The sequence below is a fragment of the Pundamilia nyererei genome, unplaced genomic scaffold (assembly GCF_000239375.1).
Source record: "Pundamilia nyererei isolate P.nyererei 1_Seehausen unplaced genomic scaffold, PunNye1.0 scaffold00096, whole genome shotgun sequence".
Lineage (NCBI taxonomy): Eukaryota > Metazoa > Chordata > Actinopteri > Cichliformes > Cichlidae > Pundamilia > Pundamilia nyererei.
Window position 1 is genome coordinate 1,766,063 of NW_005187497.1, and position 26,206 is coordinate 1,792,268.

Genomic DNA, 26,206 nt, shown 5'->3' on the forward strand with positions numbered 1-26,206 from the left:
ATTTTATTTTCTCCTTTTAAAAAAATTTCACTTCTTTATCGATCTGTTGTTACTCCGTCTGTATAAACTCTGCATTGGTTAAATTCCCAAAATTCGTCTCTATGAATAAAAACCATAAATCCAGCTTAATTAGTTTTTTTTTAACTGTGTATGTAGCTTTAAAATGCTGCATTATTATGTGGTGTAAATGCTACAGTACTGGGCACTAGTCTTGCACCACCACACATTTATTTATCTTTTTTATGACAGCCTGAAATCTTTTAGGGAGGCTTGTAAATTTTTAAGTAGTCTTCAGGAAAAGGTCTCCGGGCATCTTGGAGAACATGCAAAGCTCTTCTTTGGAGGTTTCTTCCTTTTTGTTCTGATCTCTGTCAGGACCAAACTGTTTCCGGGCTCAGAGGAGGCCAGTCCATAACTGATAGTGTTGCATTGTGTGTTTTCGATCCAGGTATGCTTTTACTGCATTGTCAGTGTGTTTGGGTTTGTTGTAATGCTGAAAAATGTTTTTGCCAGCCAAGTGCTTTCCACATGGTATTGCACGGTGGAGCAAAATCTGACTAAATATTTCTGCATTTATCATTTATAATATAACCTCTATCCCCTACACCATGTATTGATAGTCATGTGCTTTTTGTGCTGAGGTGTTTTTTCTGTTATCAAACTGTTCTCCCACTAGGAGCTCAGTCATAGTGGAGTTTTTTTCTCCTCCTCTTACCTCATGTTATGTATTTTCGTTGTTTTTTTCCTATCAGCCTAATTCTCTGACATGTCTCCCCAATGTGATGTTAGTGTAAAGTTGGTCAGAAGGTTCCTTTGTAAGTGTGCATGCGCCATTAGCGTGCTGCCTGCTGTAACCCTAATTTCCTTCGGGATTAATAAAGTATTCTGATTCTGATTCTGACCACTGACTGAAATCCAGACCTGAACCATGACAGAGCCTCCACCGTAGACAATCGCTGTTGTACTTCTGTCCTATTGTCACAGACTATCAGTCCAGTTCTTGCCTACCTCAGCCTTGTCTCCCTGTTTCCCTTTCTTAAGAATGCTCTTAGTCCACTTCTGACGAGGCTTCAGTGAACAGTTAATGCATACGTTTTGGTTTTTTTTGCTTGTTTTGTTCTTTTCCGGACTGTCACTTCTTCTTTTCTTCTTGTCCAGTTTCTGAAAAATGTGTTTTAGGACACACTGCACACCACGCCAAGATATGCAAAGTTTTCAGCTAATGGCTCTCTGGGAATCACCTCATTAGTGGAAAAAATATTATTCTTTCAGAATGTGTTACTTTTGGCCCTCTTTTGCCAATTCAGCTAAATAAATCAGAACAAATTACGTGCTTTTGTTACTAAAAACAAAGTGTCTAAAAATACAATTTGTAATTGTCTCTTTGCTAAGTTGTCTGTTATGTGTAAACATAACACTTCAGTTAGTGACCTTTGTTTTGCTTGAATGATTCATTAGCGGCCTAAAAAAGCATTCCTCTGAAAATGGTCAGGTGCAAGGACTTGACTGAAACTGAGTAAAACAACACTGATAGACCCTCAGAAAGCCCAGTGTGTGGCTCTGTGTGGCTCCTTGGATGCAAAATGTAAGAAATGAGGGGTGGCTCAAGATTTTTGCACAGTACTGCACATGTTTGAAATACCCAGACTAGTGCTGTAACTAAGGAATACTTTATCATCGGTTAATCTGTGAGTTGTTGTTGTTTATTTTTTGTTCCACACTGCAGTACCTCTTTACAAAAGGGCCTTCTAACAAGCCAGGACTGACAACAAGAACGCATGGGAAAGTTCAACTCCCTCTCTCTGTACCTGTGATCACCTGGTACCACCTATATCTGCCCTGCACATCAATCTCTCTGGTGTACACACACACACACAGTCACTTGGTAGGGAGTAAACATTCCTCACCTGTGGAATGAATGCCCACCTGTAACAGTCGAGGCTTTCGGTGTTTGAAACGCTGATATCAATCACACTCCCTTTAGCTCACTCTTTGGGTTTCTTTTGCGAGTGGAAGAAACCCTGAGCCTCTCCATCAGACACTTTAGAGATGGTGAATGCATTTCCTCTGCACAGCAAAAATTCATGTTATCAGTCAAGTGATTTTGCATACATAGGAGTAAACATGATAAGGTCGCAACTGGAAATCTTAGAAAAGTAATGAGATGCCCGTTCTTGCAAAGCCGTATGTTTTTTAAACGCCATGTTTTCGGACGCGGTCAGTCCAAAACACTCTGGTCAAACTTGCCTCACATGGAGCAAAGATGCATGCTAGAATTATACACTATGAGATCATGCGAACTAGGCTTAAGCTCAGGTATGATAAAGAACATGATGCATACACCGGACGTATTATGGGCTAGAAAGGAAGCAGTGCAGCGTGTATTGGTTCAATCTCTTATTTATCATCATGTAACAGTCTACTAGATAGTCTTATCTCATCCTTTTTTTTTTTTTGCAGAATTTCTGGTGGTATGTGACAGGTTGCAAAATTGCCAAAACGGGGAAGGTTTTTAATCATAAGGCCCGGTTACTCATAAAAGAAAAATGGAAAGTCAAAGAGTTAAAAAAATATATATATTTTTTAAAGTTGTACAAAATCAATTTCTTTTTCCTTTTTAGTTGCACAGTGAACTTTGGTACCTCAGGGAAGCAGCGTAGTTATGATTATAGAGTGCATGTGTGCAGCACTGCAGGAGGGATGCAAGGGGAAATAAGTCATAAGGCACCCTGGGAGCTTATCAGAGGGAGGTAACATCACTTAAATGATACAAGTAATCGGTAGGTGCGAATGTGTCCAGGCCTCATCCTGGGACGAGACTGAGATTTGAAAGCTTTACTTTTGGGAATTCATTAACTGTCAATCCACAGATTTTAAACTTTTACTGTCGTCCCTCATTCCCCTCAGTCGTTGGTTCTTTCTTCCTGCTCTTTATCATCCCCTCGGTTCTTCTGTATCGCTGTTACCACATATCTCACTTTCCCGTTTTTATCCATTTCTTTTCTTTATTTGATCCTCCTCTCTCCCTGTCGTCTGCTCCACCCAACCCGGGCTCCCCCAATGCTGTACGGTCGCCATCATGTCCCCCCCTCTCCGAGTACCTCCCCTGTCCCACTGACACCACACGCTGCTCCCATCCCCCGAAAACCACTTCAAACAGCCAGCGCCATCAAAGACCACAGTCAGTCAGCCAGGCAGTCAGCCAGGCAGCCAGTAAGGCAGCCAGTCAGCGAGCCTTCTGCTTTGACTTAAAATTACTGTCGTCCCAGTCGCAAGGCTGCTTTCCTCTTCTGATACACATCAAAGATCCTCTTAAACTCCCCAAGTTTGCTTTTTAAACGTTTTCCTTGTTGAGTCTTTTTTTATGCACATTATTTCACTCGTCGAGGTTTTACACTCTCTCTCTCTTCTTGCCTCTTTTTTCTAAAACGTGGGCCAGGTCAGTAATGACATGCACACACTTTCTTGTGTGGTTCTGCTGCCTTTGCATTTTTTCTCTGTGACTTTAATTAGTTTCTTTTTTAAGGAGTTGGTTTTCAGGCCTCTTCTGCGCAACAGCACACACACACACACACACACACACACACACACTCGCACATACGGCACGTATCAAGTGGCAAGCAACCAGTATTCGCATGTGTGTAAATTAATATGCAGTATGATTCATAAATCTTACTAATGAGAACTGCGTAACCACAGAACGACCAGTTTAATAGCGCGTGCTTTTCTTTTTTGTCTGCATCTATTGACGTGTGCGCGCTTCAAGGACAGAAAAAGTGACAAAAGAAAGCCGGTCAGGGCAGAGGGGGAGACGATTTTGTTCACGGACGTGTGCAATTTAGAGAAAGGCCAAAAAATAAAGCAGAGCGGCACGTTTTTTTCTTCTGTTTGCTATGATGACGTCACATTTTGTCACTTGATAGTTGATAGTTTGGTGTCATAATCGCTCATTTGGGGGATTTGTAATGCCAACATAGGCCAGAGGATGGCGCCACATTTGTATGTTAGGTATGTCTCATCAGCAGACTGTGTCTGAACAGAAGAAAATGTATTATTACAAAGCTTGATTAAGACATGTTATTGGATATTATACTTTTTCTACTATTTTTCACTTTTGAATGTGAAGCTGATCAGTCCTTTTGTCAGCTATAGAAGCAGCTCAGTGTGTTTCTGCAGTGGCGAATACCACTGTGGGCTGTGTTCTGATCTTTCAGAACTTAATGGGGTGGGTTCCTCAGAAGTGTATTGTGTTTTAAATCTGCTTTAAGTGCTCAGATTAAGGAATTTTGATCTTTTCTTAATACTAAATCATGCAAAACACCTCTAACACATCTTATATACAGATGTTTTAAGTCAGTGGGATACCAGACATACTTGTTTCCCCCTCAAAACAAGTCTCATGGAGTGAGTAACTCAACGTTGCTGCTTGAGTTGAACTAACCAAATCCCACATTGCATAACTGTTAAGCTCAAAGAGAAGTTTTATTTAGTGTTTATCCCTATTAAAAAACTTCAGAACCTTTGTATCCCCGTCAGGGAATGTTTTAATATTCAAAAGGAGCCACTATTGTGTGGTTTCTTGCGCCAACGTACAAAATAAAGAGCCACATCTGAAGTCTGGAACAGTCCCTGAGCATTTTCATGTGTCAGAAAAAAGAGGGAAAACAAATTTGGAGGGGGCAGACTGGGATATTTATAGAGTGGTGTGAGAGTCTTTGCAATGACAGGAGTCTAATGAAGCACAGTTTGGGTTTTGATTCACAATGTGGTGAGCGCGTGGGTCCCCCCGTGACCGTTTCTGCATTCCAGCACCGATCCCTCGGCACACGGAAACCGCGCCACAGGAGGAGGCGAAGGGCCAACTCGAAATAACGTGTTCCTCTAACCGAGCTAACCTTTCTCACCAGCTCCGTTCTGAGTTGCAGCAGATGCACACAGAGTGCGATGGCAGCAAAGCATAATTCATGCATGCACAAACACGCTCTCACACACAGCATGTATGCAGTTGTGAAGTCAACTTGTCACTAGCGGTGAGTCACTGACACACCAAGTGAGTCAAAAAGGGCAATTTAGCCTGACAAAGTTGGGAAGTCCAGAATGATGGTGGCAGTGTGTCACTTTCTAACTTTAGTAGGTCACTTTCTGATTGTCTCGTGTGGGCCTTATTATCATTTTGGAATCAAAACAATGAAAACGGACATACAAAAGCTCAACTGGGGTCAATTGCTGTGAACAGTGAATACTGTGGACTTGAATATATAAGTTACGTAAATGTGCAGTTTTGCCTTTTGCTCTAGTTCCTAATATATAGATAGATTTTTTTAAACTACTATTTAGTACATCTGACTCTTTCTCTTTACTGTGTGGCATGCAGCACTGCAAAAAGAGGGTCACTGATGCAGAAACCTCTTTTGCTTTGAAGGTAAAAGTCTGTGTCAGTCAAGGTAACATTGTTTTCTTTGATAAATGTCACTGCGGTGGTCGGGAGGACAGGTAAACACGGTGGCAAACATGCAGGCAGCAGCATACAGGAAACCTCCAAAGGAAGACGACAGACAACCACAAAGCCTTGTTGCACACCTCTTCATACCACACCTTGCCTCATTTTTGCAAAGAGGAAAACTGATTGCTACATTTTCGCATACATAATGCAAAAAACAATGTGATTCTGTTCGATGAACCGCAAAATTTGCTCAAGTCATTTTTAACTCGAGTTGCTTTAATAGTTTTAAGGGGGCCATTTATTTGGCTTTTTATTTGCACGCAGAGGCTAAAATGTGAGGCAGAGGTGCTGCTCTTCCTCTTGCTCTTCTTCTACTTTTTTTCATTTACCTCCTGCTCTGTTGTTCCTTCAGCATTCGTGAAAACACACAAAGTGACTAACCCAGAATGGCAAGGTGCCGCTGCGGTGTGTTTCGGGTTATGCGTGCATTGTCTATAACTAAGTTAAAGCAGCATTCTTTATAAAGCGACGTTACCCATCTTAGAGGATAGAAATTGTTGTATTGAGACACTCAATGATTTATATCCCTTCTTCCTGAAACTTGTAAAGCTGTTAACTTTTAAGTTCTTGTTAAAGCAGCTGTCAACTCTGTGCTTAAAATCATATAAGATCATTATAGGTTACAAAAATATATCATGGAAGTCAACAGTTGACTCACCACAATCTAAGAATACATAGTTGGGTGGGACTGTACAAGTGGGGATGAGAGTGCCTGTCCCTCTTCACACTGTCTCTTGTAATGCACCTCCAAATTGAGTCACACTTTTCTCACCGCCTCGAGTGCACCTTTGCGGTGTGATTAGAATAGAAGTTATCTGGACGGCTTTCCTGTCACTGCTCATTCTGACTACTCCTCTTTCTTTTCGCCTTTGCGTTCTTGATGTCTGACTCTCTATCATGGCATCATCGTGCTGCAGCACCAAATCAGATGTGTTTTAACCTCTGTACACACAGTTAGGCTGCTATAGTCACCAGTCATTAATTCACACATTCTCCTCATTATTTAGAGCGTGCTGAAACTAAGCATAGATATCCGGGATGCATGACGAAGCGCGAAGGAGGAGATTAGACCGATCAGATGTAGAAAAGAGAAAGAAATGTGTTTTGGAGTGACGACGAAAGCTATTGACAACAGCAGGCCATGAGGCCGACTACGTTACCGGCAAACTACAGTAATTTACAGTAAGCGTACAGTTCATTTTGCTCGCTTGCCCTGGCGTACACTATTTTTGCTTGTTTGCTGTTGGTTTAATCTCTAAGCTGTTTGAACTCGCATCAGAGCAGGTTTCCATTAAGCACATGTGGTCTGTTTGGCGCAGTGATGTGTTATGTTGATAAAGTATAACAGATCAGTAATACTGATATCAATTGATTTTCAAATGCCTTGGCCTTCTCAAAGCAGCCATGAGAGCTGCGTACAGCTCGACAATGTGTGTTACAGTAGGCGTTTTTGGGGGCTGTACTTTGATTTGCCGAGCGTCCTCTGAAATTGAACCGAGAGCTCATATGTGAATAATGAAACTAACACCAGCGCAGTCACACTAAAAGCATAACTTGTTGACAAATCAACTTTGTTAGTATCACTAAATGGCTCAGTGCCTTTGAAGCTATAAAAATGCCAAAAGCGGTTCTATTTTTGTGTCACAAGGGCCCTAATTGAACCGGATCATTAAAAACCACGCTGAACAAAGGCAAAATAGTTTCAATACAGCATCTTTGTTGTCAATTTAAAGGTCGATGCTTGGTGTGCAAAATCGCAACGCTGTTCTGTTTTCTCGTCGCCTTGATCGGCTTTAAGGAAATTAGCTCTTAAGCTCATTGTTGTGTCTTTCAAAGGCAGATGTTGACCCTCGGCTGCAAATGCTGTGGTGGTGTTTCCTTTTTTCTTATTCTGAGAGGGTGGTGTCTCTTAATAAGTGGGACATCTAAAGCACAGAGCTGTGACTGTGCTGCTGTGGCATTGCATGGACTTCCACTTTTCTATCTCAGACTGCAGTTCAGATACTCTTTTAAGGTTTGCGCACACACACACACACAAACACACACACACACACATTTATTGCTGCATTTGATGGTATTGCAGTTTTCTGACACAGTGAGCTGGTCTTGTTCCCCGTTTTGCCCGCAGCTTATGTTTGTAACTTAGTTTATGTGTGTCTGCAGAGGGAATTTCCCTCTGTAACGTGTTTTCACAGTTCAGCATCAGTTGGAGGATTTGTGTCAGGGACAGTTTGACACTGTTGCTTTCTGTCTCTTTCTCTCAATTTTCTTATCAACTCCTCACTCTTCTTTTCTTATTCTCTTATCTCTTCCTTTCAGAACAACCTCTTCTTTCTCTCTGTCTTGCCGTTAGTATAGTTTACGCTCTGCGCAGTAATCTTTCTCCTGCACTGGTGTCTGTGCAAGGCAAGTTGTCACCCCATTTCTCTAACACGCACCACAACGCTGTGTACCAAACACACTGCAAGAATGCAAAATCACATACTGCACCACACATCACATTTAAGCATCTCTTCCTCCACACTAATATGACCTTTACAATCCCTATCAGTGTGTCACACTTTCAGTCTTGTTCTCGCCAGAAGCCATTTGCAGACTTTTTTTTCCTGTGTGTATGTGTGTGTGTGTGCGTGCGCGTGCTTGTGTGGCTCGCTGCCAACCAGCAAAGATACGACTGCAATCAAGTTAAATTAAAAGTTGACTGTTAAACACAGACTTTCATATCAATGTGTTTGTGGTTATTTTCTCCATCATTAGACAAGAATGTTTGCACTTCCTTTTCACTGGCCACAGAAATGCAGTAAAAGTGCAGCAAAACATTACATTACCACCATTCCTACTGGTTAACATGCAATTTGGAGCATTTAATCTTCAATTTGCTGTCAGCCCTCATTATATTATCTATAAAACATGTGGAAAATTTGAAATTAAGAGTTGCATACTAACATGAGAAAACTTCTCAGATGACAATTCACTTGAGCTCGCCTTTAAACTTGCATATTATTATTGCTATCCAGCATCTTAACAATCTGCAATATGGAAACATTGATTTCTCTTTTGCCAGCCATGAAATTTACTATCATAACAGAGGCATAAGACATGTCTGGCACATTGGGATCAGCATGGGTTTTTTTTCCACTCAGTGTTGTGAAGGTAAGTAACTAAAGCAGGCCAGGGTGCCACAATCAGTAGTCGCCCTTGCCCTGAGAGTCATAGAGAGAATGTGAATTGCTGCTTAGATGAAGATCAGGTGGGAGGTGTTTGTTCTTGGTTGCGGTCCTCCCCTGACTCATTGTGCGAATGTCAGACAGCAGGTATGAATAGGAGAGCTGCCACAGTGAAATTTTTTTTAAAGCGCATATTAGATTTTTGCGATGTATTCTTAAACAGAGGTGATAGCTATCGACACCAGCGTGCTGTGCAGATGAACATGGACCTACCTCGCCTCTGAACTGCTCTCATAGGTACTGTAAAATGGCAATACAGACATCTTCCTGCTCTTGTTTCTCGTTTAGCATGTGGGCGTCCGTGACCCTCATGTGGTAATTTATTGAGTTCAAAATAGCAAGTGTTGTGTTTTCTTTTGACACCTGTGAACTCATCGCAAATTTACAATGATTGGAGAAGCATTATTTCACACACTGACCAAATCAATTTTTTAAAATAATACACAGAGTATATTTAGATATGCTTGTATATATATATATATTTAATTAGAGTTAGTGTGTGTTACAGAAATGGCGGAGAGCTACGCTTTTAATTTTGTGTGTTCAGCTGTGTGAATGTTGATTCTGACAGTTTTACCACCTACATGTTGTACAGTAATGTACTGAAATGCATCAGATGTCATTTTAATGTGAGATTGGCACCATGGGACTGTGTCATGACTCATGTTACATTTACATGTGTTGTGTCAAATCATCATTTTTTTTCTGATTATTGTAAAAATGTTTCCTTGATTTGTGATTTAGTATGAATCTTTCAAAAGTAATAAAGTAAAATAAATTCAAAGTTTGCAGCCAAAAATTAAACAAATAGAGTATTTTTCAAGATCTAAATTGAGCTCTTTAAAATTAATTTCTGATATTGACTTTTATTTTATATTTTTAAAACAAATTTTAATACCAGGCTTGTCATGAGATATACACAGAATTTGATTTGTGAATATACCAAAAATGACAACACAACCTTTTTTCATACTCTGCGCATTTATATAAAATCCAGGCAAGAGCTTTTACACTCTTTAAAAGAAGTAACCATTTTCAGTTGGATGACAACCACCAACATGACTTAAATATTTCCCTAAAAGAAAGTTTTATTGAATTTTTGCTCCCACTGAGCAGTAAAAATCTACTGAATATCATTAACAATATCAAATCATTTTACTGTTTCTTTGAAGTATTAATTTTTAAATGTAGAAAATCAACATGGGAATGGGAACATTTGCATTGGGCTGTAAATTGGGCTTGGCCTTGTTTGTTGCCATTTAAAACCAGAAGAAACAAACAAGGTAATTTCAATTATTGCGTGTTTACCATTTAGCCACATAATTACTGAGCCAATACTAGATCACATGTGTGCGTCGTAAAATAAACTGCAGTTTAGCATGGTGTTGTACAGGAGATGCCCTCGGGCATATAAACAGTGCCGATTTAGGCCAGCACTGAGACTGTGTGCACTTCTCAGAGCTAACAGGATTTTTTTCTTTATGCCAGATTTTGTTGTTGTTGGAACTTTACTTTTGTAAAATCTTTGTTTGTGCTTATGAAGTGGTTCAGGCATTATCTTCCTTTTTCGTTGGGAACAACCAAATGATAAGTTTCACTTTTTAGGCTTAAGACGAATTTCAAGATGGACCGCACGTCGCGCGACAACCAGAACAGCAGTGTGTGTTCTGACTGGCGTGCCAGGATTTATAAAAAAAGACGTGTTTCTGGCAGTCAGGCCGCCAATCTTTCAGATGTTCTGTCACTGACATGCAGGGAAAGCAGCAGACAGATTAAAATAGCACTCCAGTGTGTGATCTGAACACTGTTGTTGTCAAACGATCAGAATCAGTCCCCTGAAGACTGAATGATCGACAATGTCAAGCATGATGCAGCACAGTCTGGATATGAGTCACATTCTTCCCACGCACACTAAAGTTCCTGCACCATGGCTGTGTACTATTTTCTGCTGTGCTGTGCTGTGTGTTTTCTCATTTTACGAGTTACACTTTCTTATGATGCTCACAGGCTACGTGCATCCATCACTCTTACACTCCTCTGTACCTAGTGACTACTTAGCAGGCAATGCAGGGACTCTCACGCTCTTCAAATATCTCACTGTCCTGTTCCAACAAAAAAATATTTGAAGGATGCGGTTGCCATCCAAATAAATAAATCAACAGGCCAGATAATGAAAACCATCCAGCTCGGTGTGCTTTAATGACAGCACATGCAGACTCAGTGTCACTCACTGTTATGAGAGAGAAAATTAGAGCCAATTTGATGCTAATCCAGACCAGATTTTCCTCATTTTTGTCCCAGCGGTACGTCCTATCATCCCCGAGTCTCCTGCAGGCCTGATGGGCCGCCTTTAACCGCATCGCATATCTTCATAGGTGCCTGCTACGGTAAAGCACGTTTAATGACCGGTTTTGTTCCCCCCATAAAAGCAAGTCATTGCTTTCCACCTTTGTGGAGCAGCAATGCTTGAAGCATGCATTGGTTGACTCGCCTCAGATGAACCAGAATTTCGCTTGACTGCGCTCAGTGCCCTGGTGCAGTGAAGTCGGGGCAGATCACACAACCTGCTGATACAAACAGATACACATGTAGGTGTTCCACTTTGAGATTAGCCAGCATTAATCAAAGGAATATGTGTAAAGTATGCGTTAGGTGTTTGTGACTGTGGGCTGCCCCCTTCCGTAGTACTGAACCCCCTCATGCGCTTTCAGTATTACGGTGAGTGAGTGTGTGTGTGTGTTATCTGTGTGTGTTTGTTTCTTCTAGCTGTAAAGTTGATGAGTTAGGTTTTTCTAAAATGTCTCCCGTAGTCATTGTTTAGTCACTGGCTTGTGTCACTGCGAGCTGTGGGCTGTAGCTTGATGTGCAGATGAGTTGAAAGCAAAGCACTCATAAATTATTGTGTCCATCAGCCAGTGTGAGTGTTGTTGGAGCAGCTCAAACAAAAATGAAAATCTTTCAAGAGTGACTGAGCGTTGTTTTGACAGTTTAATGAATAAACTTTGTTGGTGTTTCATGAAATTTAATGAGCTGTGAAACCTTATTTTCTTTCTGATCTTATTAAAATAAGGCACTCCTATAATAATAAAGAGAAAAGTTAGAGCATGGCTGAAATGCTGCAAATCAGAATCCTTATTTTTAACCTCCTAGGACCTGCCGTCCACATATGTGGACATCACATTTTGGGTTATTTAGACCAAAATACTCAATTTTGCTCTACATGGGCCTGATATCCACTTACGAGGACATTATACTGCTACTGTTCTATCAAAATTTTAAATGAATATCCTCATATGTGGCTCTTATTTTTCTTAAAAACAAAAGTACGGTAAAAAAAAAATCTGGTAATTCTTTGTTTTTACATTCATCGGGCCCCAATGTGCCCAAATATCAAAGAGAAATTAAAAATGCATGTCGTGGAAGAGTTAGGGTCTTAGGAGGTTAGAGATGGAGCCCTCTGTGTGCCGGCACGGCCTTCGCGCACCCTTCGACAACGGTTTGGCTTTGTCGTTCAGGGTCGTTACTCGGTTGTGATTAGATATTGCTAATCAGAGAGGAAAAAACAAAGCGTCCTCAAAAAAGCCTTGGAAATAAGAGCCTACATATGAAATCCAAGGCATGTGTTTGTGATTGTCATTTATTGTCTTTGCCATGGGAAAAAGAAATGCGCCTTTCCATTCTGGGCACATAGGGCATATTTTTAAATTACGATATGTTATGTGTCTTTTTTTCTGACTGCTCCATTACATTCCTGCTGCATAGTCACACAACGCACCATCAAGTGATTGAAAAATGAATTTAGACATAAAATAACCACAAAAAAGTAATTTTATATTGAAATAGTTCCCAATGACAGAAAGATGGAATAATTAAATAAACTCATTCGAAATGCTATGTTTGATCGTGGCCTTAATTTAATACATTTGTATATTATATGTCTTTTCTAAGGGTACGGTAACACGTCTTTTTTTCATTTATTTTCAAAATGAAAGCCACACTTTGTTCTCAGTTGCGTCAGACTCAAACTATCTTTTTTGGAGACTGACCAGAAATTACTTATATTGATCATAAACCGCACATCGAACCACAAAAAGCCAAACGAAGCGTCTCATAACGAGAAACAACTGAACGACTTAAAAAGGACAAGAGTGTCATTCATCTTACTTTCCGAGAAACAATGCAAACAAACAAACAACCGGCAAAACTACAATAAATAACAACAGCATTTTGTGTTTGCCCCCCTTTGGACTGTTAAAATTTGCAAAACATTTTTGAATTTTTGCTTGTGTTTCTCTTCCCTGTTTGGTTTCAGTTCCTCACATATTTTTATTTAATCGCAGAGCATTGTCTCTGGTCTTCATTAGTAATAATCTGTAGCTCACCCCGCTGAATGCCATCTGAAATGATAAGAAACACATGTTGCTGCATTTTGAGTGATGGTTAAAAAAATTCCGTTTATTGATTTGGACGGCACAAAAATAGTAAGTGGTGTCTCAATAAATATACGTGCGCAGAGTATTTCTGTTTAAACTGAAATTTCAGCGTGCCATTTCAGAATTAATGAGCACACTGATGGTTTGCCGCATTGAAAAATGAAGTCCTGTGTCCAAACTGAGAGTTTTGTCTCATCTTTTTGCAGTTGATGCCGACCAAGTGAGTTTACTGGGATCTGAGGGGGAGGATGAGGTGGGTTTGTGGAGCTTGGAGCCCCAGGACTGCCAGGAGAGCCTGGATAAGACGAGCCTGACGCCCAGCGAGGGGACAGAGGAGCCCGGCAGCCCTGCTCAGTCCACCCGGCCGCACAGCCTCAGCCCCGGCAGCAGGAACTGCTGGGGCCAGGTGGAGTCAGAGACCAAGGCCACAGAGGACGCATCCTTCATGTCCACTGAAAGGGAGGGAGACCAGGACCCGCTGAGGATGTACTGTAAGTTATAAGCTTACATAATAGCTGCACCTCATTTGCCATTCTAAATTAATTCCATATTTTCTGAGCTTTAAAATATTGCTGCTTGTGCTTCCACAGAATTAAGCCCAGGCTAACACAGCAAATCAGTTATGCTTGCAAAATGTACATATACTGTATATGTATGAAACAACTGAAGCTGCTGCTGCTGCTGCTGCTGCTGCTGCTGCTGGGGTGTTTAACACTACTGTATGTGTAAACAAGTTTGTGTGTTTTTCTGATGCAACACCACCAGTCTCATGATGCTTCTCAGAGCCCTCTAGATACACCTTCATATCAGCTCCTCGTGAAACCATGCCTTCCCTACAAGCTGTTCCTTTTTTTCACTCTTCTCTTTGAAAAGGCAGCCTTCTGAAAGCATGACAAAAGAACTCATCCCACACAATGTCACAATATTTCCATGCATCAAAGAGGTGACGTTACGGTACTGAAATCAGAACTGCGCGACGTGAGGCTTTCCCTTTTATTTAGGAGAGATCAAAGGCTCACGCGGCTTGCCTACTAACAATCACTTAGCTCCCTCGCCTCGTGTGATTTGGCCTTGCCTGATGAAGGCGAAGCAGAGTTTTTACAACGCTCAACCGCACAGGCTCTTCCCTTCACCACATTAAAAAACAGCTCAAAATATGCCAACATCTGCAAACATTTGAAAAATCTTTCTCAAAGTCGCTTTTAAGCCGAGCTGATTGGCTGGAGTTGTGATAGGAGGCGCCGTCTCTTCTTCGCGTACATCTGTGGCTTTTTCTCTCTGCCTGTCACTCTGCTCAAGGGCACGAATCACAAAGAATTTTTAAATCTAGCTTCATATCTGGCCAAATAGTTCCATACATTCATTGTTTCATCTGTCAGTCTTCACATAAACAGTTTAGTCTGATGTTCAGTCTGCGCGCACATGCTGCTTCACTGACAACACACGCACACTCAGAGAGAAAGCACCGACCTTTTGGATAGCCCAGGAACAGTAATATATCAATATGTATCTTCAAAGGAATCACACGGGGGTCTTTTTGTTGTACACCGTCTTTTTTTTTTTTTTTTAATAAACAGCTGCCTCTTCTGGTGCTTTAAAATAAATTAATTCTACTTTAGGTAATTAACTGAATGAAAAACAAACCTTGTACCGATGCTGGTGTTCTTCTGTTAAAATAGCCAATAAAGCAGAAACAGATCTCAACAGATTAATCAAGTCCTAACCTTCAGTTAAAAATGCATGCGTATAAATTCATAGTTACTTATATTTTTCTATATCCAATGCTTATCACTTTCCCTGCAGGTAAGAGTTCAGACTCCCAGAATGCCTTGGAGGACCTGTCCCAGTATGAAATCCTGGCTCAGTTGAGGAAGGCCTCTACCTCAGCTAGTTTCTTAGATCACCTGAACCATAATGGCACGGCAGCTGTGTACCGCCCGAGCAGAGGGCACGATGACCTGCCTCCTGCTATCTGGTCGCCAGGTGCTCAGCACTGCTCACCTGAGGGACCAGGTAGGCCAAAGTGCCACAGCTGCAATCATACTCAACAAGAACCTAATCAATTATTAATTTATGCTAACTTTTTCCTCTCGAGGCTGCCGGTTACCACCACGCTTACAGCAAATCGCAGTGATAACATATATCAGATCATATATGCTAATGTAATTCTCAGAAACGAAAAAGCAAAGTAATGGCTTTTTATATATCTGCTAGTTTGAGGTTAAAGGTTAGCAAAGTGAGGGTGTAATTTACATAGTTCAGGTTAGGTCATTTGTACATGCACAGCTCTGTGTACTTGCTTTTGAATATGTAATAATAAATAAATATAACACTAAATCTCACAAACTTTTATTCTGTAGAAGTGGCAACTGTAGAGTATTTTAAAGCACGCATCTAAGCCCACTGTCTAATTGTCCTTATAAAAATTGTATTTTTGTTTTTATTTGTTCTTATTTTATTCAGATGATTATTAATTTTATTTATTTGGGTCACTTTGCTTGTACTAAGTAGAATACGAGTGGTGGCTTATATGCCCGCCGATATACTGACAGCTGCTTTTCTATTTAAGATGCATCCTATGGAAGTTCAATCTTGAGAGTATATATATTGTGGCTTCTAAAATAGATGGGTATATTAAGAATCAGAATCAGAATCAGAATGAATGAAATTAAATGAAACTATATAAAACTTCAGCTGATCTATCAAAAGAAACAATGTCACCTTTTTCTTGTCAGCAGATGTAGGCAGGGCCCAGCAGGCCTGCCCATTTTGCAGCAGGGTATATCCTCGAGGAGCTTCTTTGAGGGACCATGTCAAGTACTGTCCAGACAGGGAGGGGGGGCACATGGTCTGCCCGCTCTGTGGATACACTGCCACCCTTAGGCTGGAGATGGAGCGGCACCTAGCACTTCACAACCCAGTGCAGGACAAAGTGAGCAGACACAAAAAGAAACTCAAAGCTAAATTTCTTTCAAAATCGCAACGACTTATTCAAAAATGATTTATTAACATTTATGTAGCGTTATAAGGTGATTATTTGCAACTGTGTATCCACAGAAGTGGCAACCTTACGTCTTCACATCCTAAAAAAAGCCGAGTATCTGTGCTGTAGTTTAAAACTGATTACAATGTTCTGTCGCCCTAGAGTGCCATGACATTGGACCAAGGCATGGAGACCAGGAAGTTCAAATGTCTGCAGTGTGGGAAAGCATTCAAGTACAAACACCACCTCAAAGAGCATCTCCGCATCCACAGCGGTGAGACAAAATAACATCAAAACAGTTGTACTCACCCATCAATTTGCTATTGTTTCCACTCTATCGCTAACCCTTACTTATTTTGCAAGTTATATGGTATAAAATTATACCCAAATTGATGTGTTGACAGGAAACGAGTATAATTCATCACAGGACAAGAGACTTGTGAAAAATGTGAAAAGATCACACCCACGCAGAAAGGTTTTTTGTTGTTTTTTTTTCAATTTGCTCTGTGGCATCCTGACTCTAATGCCTCCACTTTGTGTCTCATCTTGTAGGAGAGAAACCTTACGAGTGCTCCAACTGCAAAAAACGCTTCTCTCACTCTGGCTCCTACAGCTCCCATTTAAGCAGTAAAAAGTGCCTTAGTGGTGGCGGGCATGGAGGAGGAAACCCAGGAGGAGCCAGCGGGGTGTTTAATGGACACAGCCAAAGCTCCTACCCCCACTCATTTCCAACATCTCCCTCTGCTGGTGGGGGTAGAAGTAGTAATGAAAAGGGCTCGGTGCTAGTTTTGCAGAACCAAGATAATACCAGGCCTCTGGGTCAAGTACCGGTGGATCCCCTTCAGCTTTCACTGCAGGATCTCAATCAAAGCACCGCAAGCTTGTCCAGTGCGTCAGACCTGGCGAGGATTTGGGACCCATCAGAGCTTTCTTTGAGGGCCAGTATGCTCAAAGGGACCAGTCTACTGCCTTATCTCCACTCCGGGGGGACCAAATTTGAGCATATGCTGCAGGAGATGTTTCAACGAGACGTAAAAAAAGATGAAGATCTTGTCAGAGAAGGAGGAGATGAAGAGGAAAGAAGAGCACATCAAAACGGAGGATCACACGAGAGAAAGGTTTCACCTGACAGGAGAAGAGACACGCTATCGGTCGAACCAGAGAGGGGTGTTCTTGGGATAATGTGTCGTTGGTGCTCGCAGCATTTCTCCAGTGTGGCTGCACTTCTGCATCATGAGCGCCACCTCTGTCAGCTCAACAGAGAAGCAGCGGAGGTACCCGAGGGTTTTCGCAGTAAAGCCCCGTCATCACCGTCTATATTCTTTCCAAGATCTGTCCTCCAACCAGAAAACAGCAAATTAAGTGTAGTGACAAATGGTCTTTCTGGAAATAAGTCGCCATCACAGAAGCACAACTGGCACGCCGTACCACAACACCTTTTGGTTGCAATGCACTCGCCCCCACAGCTCCACCATAACGTCCTGTCTTCGCGATTGCACTGGCCGAGCCAGGAAAAGGGCAGCCCAAGTGAGCTGACACACCGTTCCCCAGAGCTGTCATCACCTCGAGGCAGGAAACGAGCTCTGTCCTCAGGATTCACTTCTCCGGTTTGCCTTGACCTCACAAGTTGTTCTCCTGAACTGTCCTCGCCCCAGAAAGAAACCAGCAACCCCTGGTCTGCACAGAACGAACCTCTGGACCTCTCCCTGCCCAAGCAGCTCTCTGACCAGAGCAGTAGGAACAAAACTGTTAATGGCAGCTCAGGCAGAGGAGAGAGGAGGGAGCTCGGGACCCAGCAGCTTGGTAGACCAAGTCCGACTTCACACCTCCCCCTGCATTCGCATCCGGTCTTCAGTGTGGCCGGAGCTCCTGTGTTTCCAGGTTCCTTGTACAATGGGTTTCCAATGTTCAGCCAGGCTGGTGTGGGGCTTTCAGGGCATGAAGGCATCACATCAATTCCATTCAACCAGACGGCCAACACCCCGGGGTTTCTCTCTCCTTTAGCCTACATGATGGAGGCAGACGCAGAGGCTACACTGAAAAAGATTTATCAGGAGAGACAAGGTTTAATGGTGAGCCCAGCGTTTGTGGGGTGTGTAACGTATACTTGTGGAAGATGTTATATAAATAACAAAAACGAAACATGAGCAATACTTAGATGATCTCATGTTATAAAACGCTGAATTGGCGGTCAGATCAGCAACAGTTGAGCAGATATTAAACTCCTTCTACATTCATGAATCACACTACATATGTCTTTGAACTCAGGGTTTATTTTTGTGTCAAGCACACACCTGTAAAATTTTTGACTCCATCTGGTATGATTGTTACACTATAGTGTACGCGAAGCATTTCCACAGAAAAACAGACACACAAACATCCGTCTCAAAAATGCCTTTGTGGTTGTGACTACCGCTGTATCTTGGGGAGATGAAAAAAATTACCAAGTGAACTTTCCCCAGTAGTACATATATGCATAACTGCTATCATTTTCCTGCAGGGCGAGGCATTGAACCGTGGTGCTCTGGACTATCTCTCACTCATCGACGAAGGGTTCGATGGAGAAGGAGGGCCGGGAAGAAAGAGACTGAAGAAGACAGACGAGGGGCTTTACGCTTGTGATATTTGTGAAAAAACTTTCCAAAAGAGCAGCTCATTGCTTCGCCACAAATACGAGCACACAGGTCTGTGACTCACGCATGGCCTGCTCTTGTTATGTGATATTTCCTGTAATATATACGTACCGCTTATTGGTGCTATCTCTTAAAAAAAAATGTAAAAAAATAGTCTGAAATTATTCAAAAGATGCTTATTAGCTTTCTGGCTGACGTTTAACACAACTCTCATGTCTTTAAGGTGCATATGGGGCTAAGGCCAACAGCTGTTGACATGATAGAAATGGTGCAGTGGCACAGCTAACATGACTGTCCAGAAACCTGCTAATACCTCTAAATTTCACAAATTGAAACGTTTGAATCTCAGGAAGAAGCATTGTGGTTTTTTTAGGGTTATGTGTCAGACTATTTCTCACAGGAAAGAAAAAACATAGCATGTAGAGCGATAAATCAGAAATTGTTACCTTTACACAGAGCCAGGCAAACAGTTTTCCTGTTTCCAGTCTTGATGCAAATGTACACAACTGCTTCTCTAGCTTTACATAGCTTTCTTAGTTCTTCATCACAAACGTCAACTGTTTTTTACACTTATGTCAGACACAAACTCAGTAATAGAAACGGTTTGTGTGTTCATTGCAGGCAAACGTCCTCACGAGTGTAAGATCTGCAACAAGGCCTTCAAGCATAAGCACCATCTGATTGAACACAGCCGACTGCACTCCGGAGAGAAACCCTACCAATGTGACAAGTGTGGCAAACGCTTCTCCCACTCTGGCTCTTACTCCCAGCACATGAACCACCGTTACGCATACTGCAGCAAAGACCAGGATCCAGACCAAGACCAAGATGACATGCCTCTCACACCGGGAGCGGGCAACAGTCTTGTGGGACGCCTCTCTGAAGACGCCCCTCTGTCACTGGATGAAACCCAAACTCCACACTCTTTTCTCAGTGATTCCAGTCTGGATGGAGCGCCGGATGCTCTCAAAGAGGAGGAGGAGGAGGAAGAAGGGGAAGAAAGAGTTTGCGATGACCGTGAAGAAGAGGCAGATGTGAATTTGCCAGACCCAGCAGAGGAGCTGGGAGGTAACCCCATACAAGAATCACCTGCAGGTGAGAATGGAGTTCAGAGTGAGAGAAATAGATATGACATGCAAGATCATATTGACAATACAGAGAGCCAAACTTGGGACACCGAGGACCGGAATGGAGACTTGGACAAATGTGAACTGAGTTTGGATTTAACAGAGTTACCCAGAATTAAAACTTAAGATGACTTTAACCAGCCATTAAAACCCATTTACTATTAAGACTTGTTTTTTTTCTTACGTATGTAATAAAGACTGATTTTTGTTATTTACTTATCTTCCAAAATGCACAGAACTGTCAAAGGATGCATGGCCTTATAGAGGACAAAGCCATCAATCAAATGTATGTGAGAATACGAGTTTCAAAGCGTTATCCTGTAAAATAGACTTGATGTATCTATAATATTTGCCTTTTTTCCTTTTTGTTGTCTTTCAGAACCTCTAAAAAAATGGGTTGACTAGTCTGAGGTCATGTCACATATCCAGATATGATGTTGTCTATTTTACATGCTTGCTGCTGCTGACTGTTGCACAACAAAAACAACAAAAAAAAAAGCATTTGTTTGTCCTTCTAAATCCAGGATTCAGCTGACTTTTTTTTGTACTTTATTTGTTTGCGTGTAGATTCACACCAATGAGTGGCCTTAGAAGCTTAAAGGAAGCAGGATGGAAAGACATCTGGTCTTAATTTAATGTGGCATCAAGGCCAGAAGTTAAAGGCTACAAGCAGATTTGCCACGATGTCTAGTTAGCATATTTATTCTCAAGTGAAAATAACTTTCAGTTTCTACTATCCTTTTATTTGATGCAAATCTTTACCTCTGTTTTAAGAATTAGCAACAACTGCAACATGTTTTCAGCTGAGATGCACATGCAGTTAGTCCTTTGTCCCAAAGCCGGCGATTGCTTGAGTACGTATGTATAGTACAGGTTATATTGTAGGGCTCTTGACATTTATGCTGTGAAATTATAAGGTTTCAGGTTAACTATGTTGTTCTGTGGCTTTAACTAATCACCAAGAGTAAGAAGGGGAAAAAGGGGAAGGCAGAAGTGGGAGGTAGTTATTTATTTTTTAAAAAACCCAAAAGCATCGGACTGCACCTTTAAAAGTGTATACCTTGCTTGAGGACAGTCATTTCTACATTTCTGCATGAGAGGTTAAAGGGGGCAAAGATGAAGTCAGCCTTTGGGGTTTTTCCCAAGAGCAAGCAAATACAATTTGCACTGTCGCACTGTACATGTAATAATTACAAAGAGTGGCTTGATTTCCTTCAGTGCTGAAATGTCGGGCATTTCTCGTAAAAATTTTCATGTGCTTCAGCATGTTTTCACACCTTCTGAATAATAGTAATGTGTCGCACTTTGTGGCTGTTTGTTGAGGTGTGGCAAGAGGGTCAAGACTCAGGACACATACATGAGCTTTTAACTTCCTCTTTCTGACTGCAGTGTAGTCAACGTGAAAAGTGCCTCAGATGTACTCTGACACTGTGAGTAATCCGACAAAGCCTTGCTACGATGAGATAAGACGGTGGTGCATGAGGTGTGACTAAGCTTGCAGCATTCATGCATACCTTGGGCCAAAGATGCTTTTTTTGGTCATAATACATTTGTGTGTGTGTGTGTGCATGTGTGTGTGTGTGTGTGCATATGTGGCACGCCAAGTGCCACCCCCCTCTTGTATAGTTCCTTACCTGATATTTTTGCTCCAAAAAGGTGAGCGGAAAAAAAAGTTTTACTTTCCCTCAGTGTCTGCACACTTTTTCATTATATCAAGTACTGTTTATTTTTTCCTAGCACTCATGCAATATTTGTATTATCTTTTATATATATATATTTTTTGCATGTTTGTGGATATTTGTAATAAAACTGTACAGACGTTTTTCAGCAGAACCTCTCATTTCCTTGATTTTTCGAATTAAACCTCACGATGTGGCCCCAAAATGGGCTGGTTTCTTTTTAGCAGTGTTGAAATCAGAAAGCACCTTAAAAGATTTTCTGGTCAACATCGCTATAAAAACGATCAAATGCCTCAGCTTTTTGAATTTTCTGCTTAAGCACAAACATCTGCACAAGACCGTTTTGAAGCTCAGTTGTGGGGACCACTCAGTTTCCCATCACAGTAAACAGTTTCCATCAACACTCAAGATCTCGAGACTGTTTTGTTACACTGGCTTTTTTGTGGCTCTCTTTATTTGCATGATGATTCATCAGAGGTGCCTGCTTTGCGCTTGTGAACCTGTGTGTGTGGCTGGGGCAAACAGAGGTTGAGCAGTTCTGCTGATATTTGATACACTAAGCTTTAGGTTAACGGTAGTTTGGGTAAACAGTCAGCTAACCGTAACAATAACGAACCCTGCCAAGTGACGTGGGTTAGATACTTTTGGGTGCCATGCATCAGCGGCCTTCAGTAAACTGTTGCACTGCAGCACTGGCTGGCCCTGCTCTTTGACTTAGAGCAAAGTTGATACAAATTTTTGCATTATAGTTTTTAAGAGGGCTGTAACACCTCGGTTATGCAGCATCACTTGCGGGAAGGCCCAGTCATGGGTAACAGGTTGTCAGATTGAGTGCTGAGCATTTTTAAGTTTCAATTCCCAGTAACAGCTGAGTGACACACCGAACAGAGCTACAGATGTATTCCACTGGTGGGTGGATCTAACAATAAGATCAAGACATCTGTGTAAGCCATTATCTTCCTAAACTAGCATCTTTTCCTCCAACAGTAAGCTGAACCTAAAATTTACAAGAGTGCAAATGAAGATAAAACTGAAAGAAGAGAATTCAAACCTGAGCCTTAGCTCCACACTTCATTTCAGTCCGTTTAGAGACGCGCTGATTAGTGGATTCAGAAGGTCCCAGCTAATTCAAATGTTGATTGTGAAAAATAAATGATTTTTGATCATTGCAGAGAAGCACAAATCAATTCTAATTAATAAATGCCACACAGAATGCCAGCAGAAAAAAAATCAATCAGAAAAAAAAAGAGTTGCGTGTGCGAAAAAATGCAGTTAAAAAATGCATTGGTAAACTAATTTCTCCACGAGCCTGCAGCACATCTGCTGTCTTGTCTGCATCCTGACACAAAAGCACAAGCTGTGTTTTGCTTTACTTTAAATATATATCATGCAATAAATAAGTCAAAGCAAGAACAAAGTAGGGATGATGTAATAGAGTCTGACTTTTGATGCCAACAAATTGCTGATTAGGAGCGAGGTCTGTTTGTTTCTGTCTCTGTCTGATTAGAGTTTTAGGGGCTGATTAGCACCATCGCACCAAAGCGAAATAAAACACATCACAGAGCTTGGTCTTGGTCAGACGGCGCTTTAATGCCATCTGGTTTCTACCAACAGAAATTTCTCTTCAGTTTCAGGATTAGGAGAGCATTCAAAAAACACATAGCGAGATATCGTTACGAAATATAGGCTGGATCACGTGCTTCCACGTGTTTACATTATCTCGGTGTCATAAATGGAAACATTCGGTATGATTTTGAAAGTTTGGATGAAGAAATAAAACAAAGAAATTAAAATAAACAAATGAAAAGCCAGCAGTGCTGACTGATGGCCATATTGTAAATGTAAATGCAGTAAATGCACACAAGCCACATGCTTTGTCTACGGTGAAAAGTTGATCAAATTTAAGCAGCAAACTGGAAGCGCACCATAGACTCCCTGATCAATCATCCGCACATAATCTTAGCCCCTCCCAATGTGCTCACATGACTTGAAATAATACAAACATAAAAATGAATAAATACATCCAATAAAACAGAGCAGAGCCCCCTCCACCACCACCCCCACAGCAGTGCCTCTTTTCTGCTCTTTTTTGTCTTTTGCCAAACCCACAGTCAATATAAAATTACCCAGGCCACAGAGTGAGCGAGTGAGAGGGTTTGGGGGGAAAATCCACATTTTTAAAACATATGCATTTCCAGTTCCTCTTTTGTTCTGTTATTAAAAGCAGCATTTGCACCAATCACAGGGGATGCCTCCGCCCGCCGAGTCTCCGAGGCCCGCATAGCTCCACACGCTTCTACTATCTCTCACGCGAACCCATCGCTCAAACAACAAACAACCTGACAGGACACATCCTGAGCAAATATCATAATGCGGCTCAAATCAGTTTGTTCACATATTTTTATTGCAGGAGGAGTAAACAGTCAGATCCAACACTCTTCATTTCAAAGCAAAAGTATCAGTTTGAATTTAGCTAATTGTAATATTTAGGTTGAACACTGTATGCAAAGTGCTACTAGATGAGAAAGACAGTATTTCACATATTTACAACAATATATTTAACTTAACATTAGGAATTTGCACTATTAAAAATAGAAGACAGATTCAAATTAGTAAAATAAGGGTTGCTCTGACACTACAAAGTACTATTTGGTAAAAAGGAACATTTTCTGCCTTGTTGGCACATTCATCCTGCCACTGAATTCATGCTTTTACTTTTTTGTCCTTCAAATAAACCCTGCAAAAATGGTGGAGAGGTGGGCACCTGTGCACGTCTATCCAGGCAGGATCTGTCCATCCTTGTTTGAAGAGGTGCTGGTGCATGTGTTTTCACAGTGAGATGGTTTCGCCAAGTTTTGTTTCAGTGCTAGCTTAAGACACATTCCTCCTCCCAATCCTCGATTATTACCGACTGAAACACGCTAGCAGGACAGGCTGGAGAAGATTTATCGCTTCTACGGCTTTTTATTTATCTGGATCAAGTCTGAAACATCAAGGAAAAGTGACAAGGAGGCGTCTGTTCCAGCAGTGAAGTTCACCGGGGCTGGGCTCCACATCTGCAGTCAAAGGCACAAGTACTGGAGCTAAAATTGGCTTGTTTTACTATTATTGTTTTAGCATGGCTTTATATGGACGCCAGATGTCATGATTAGCAGCTTTCTGTCCTGGTTCTTTTTAACCCGTAATTATCTTTTGATGTGAAATCCATTTTACACCATATGAGTCAACAGGCAGGGAAGACAAATGCTCCAAAACTTGTGCTTTTGTCTGATGTCAAGGAGCAAAAGATCAAGAGAGGCCTCTCGTTCCGAAGATGTGGTCAAATTCAGTGAGGATGAGCTCCACTGCCTGATTTTGGTAAACCATGTTCACTGCCATGTTGCCGTTATCCCGCTCTGGGCGCATCAGCGTCGGCCCGAACACAATGCCGATGTTCTGGGTGGTCATTCTGTTCGTTTCAGATTGCTCCAACACTCTGCGGGAAACGAGAGAGTGGACAGCGCAGGTTAATAACTCCTTAAATAATAAATTTTGCCGACAAAAACTATTTGGAATCGCTTCGGCTTCTGAATTTTTAGAGACACGTGCTCAGTGATTCTAGGGATGTCATCCATTCCCACCACATTAGCTCAGACTGAAATATCCCAGCAACTAGTGGATGGACTTTACTGACTTTGGTGATCCCTGACATTTCCTTAAAACCAGCATGAGGTTGACATTTGTGGTTTTGAGTGAAAGGTCTCAACCGCTGTTGGATGGAGTAGCACTGAAGTAGCTACACATGGCACAGCTCAGGATGGGCGTGAAACATTTTGGCTGGAGTCATGATCAGATTAAAGTTTAACTAATCATCAAGTGTTATCCTGCTAAATCCCTAAACTGAGAAACTGGACGCGGCTCTAGCAGCGTTAGCACTGCTCTTGTGCTCGTGTTGGCATACATCCATTAGCATTTACTTTCACAGAGTTGCAAGCACAACTGCAGACTCGTGTCAAGTTATAGAGCAAGCATAGAGACCACAACTAACCTTCCCCTAAAGGTTAATGTTTGTGGTCACGATGTGACATCTTTATAATTTTTACTTAACTCAGGAAGTCAGCTACAAGAATCAACTTGTATATCCATCTGTCACATCTTGTTTTTGCATCTATTTTCACGTACATGCATCTGGGTTTTATAACGTGGATCTGTGCACAAAAGTGTTCTAAATCCGCTGCTTGCATCCACCTATGCTAGCGTATGTGTGTGTTACAGTGTGTGTGTGTGTGATTAGGGGGGGAACTAAGGAATGGTTAAAGCCACAGCATGAGGCATTCTTCTAAAAATGCCATTCCCACCAAGCCACAGAAGCAGCCAGCAATTGCTCAAAACTTCCACATTAAAAAGAGAGGAGGAAAAAAGGGAGAGAGGAGAGGGAAGAGGGAAAAAAAGAAGCGAGCGAGGAAGAGGGAGAAGAGAGAGAACGAGAGAGAGGTTCCAGTGGTGGCGGCGGTGGTGTTGGTATGCCTTCCAGCAGACGAACCACAAGGCTCCCATGGGACCTTCGAGGCAAGTAGGAGAGCGAGGGGGGGGGAGGGAAGAGCGAGCAGGAAGAGGGAGAACAAGGAGAAAGGGATCAAAA

At 41.7% G+C, this 26,206-nt stretch overlaps 2 protein-coding genes across 8 annotated transcripts in view; one reads left to right on the forward strand and one right to left on the reverse strand.

Annotated features, from left to right (window-relative positions):
• LOC102195986 (zinc finger E-box-binding homeobox 2) overlaps positions 1–21,645 on the forward strand; it is a 27,670-nt gene extending 6,025 nt beyond the window's left edge. Inside the window, exons 2-8 of one of the 2 annotated variants that reach the window (XM_013912644.1) lie at positions 13,370–13,654; positions 14,967–15,176; positions 15,899–16,095; positions 16,309–16,420; positions 16,699–18,218; positions 18,647–18,830; positions 19,401–21,645. In XM_013912644.1, the coding sequence (XP_013768098.1) occupies positions 13,370–13,654; positions 14,967–15,176; positions 15,899–16,095; positions 16,309–16,420; positions 16,699–18,218; positions 18,647–18,830; positions 19,401–20,032 (3,140 nt within the window). In that variant the 3' untranslated portion in view covers positions 20,033–21,645. The remainder of the gene's footprint in view (positions 1–13,369; positions 13,655–14,966; positions 15,177–15,898; positions 16,096–16,308; positions 16,421–16,698; positions 18,219–18,646; positions 18,831–19,400) is intronic. The other variant, XM_005740037.1, reaches the window with a different exon arrangement.
• Positions 21,646–23,967: 2,322 nt separating this feature from the next.
• Positions 23,968–26,206, reverse strand: part of arhgap9 (Rho GTPase activating protein 9) — a 46,378-nt gene continuing 44,139 nt past the window's right edge. For all 6 annotated transcript variants that reach the window (XM_005740038.1, XM_013912655.1, XM_013912651.1 and 3 more), the window contains one exon: positions 23,968–25,060. In XM_005740038.1, coding sequence (XP_005740095.1) covers positions 24,874–25,060 — 187 coding nt within the window. In that variant the 3' untranslated portion in view covers positions 23,968–24,873. The remainder of the gene's footprint in view (positions 25,061–26,206) is intronic.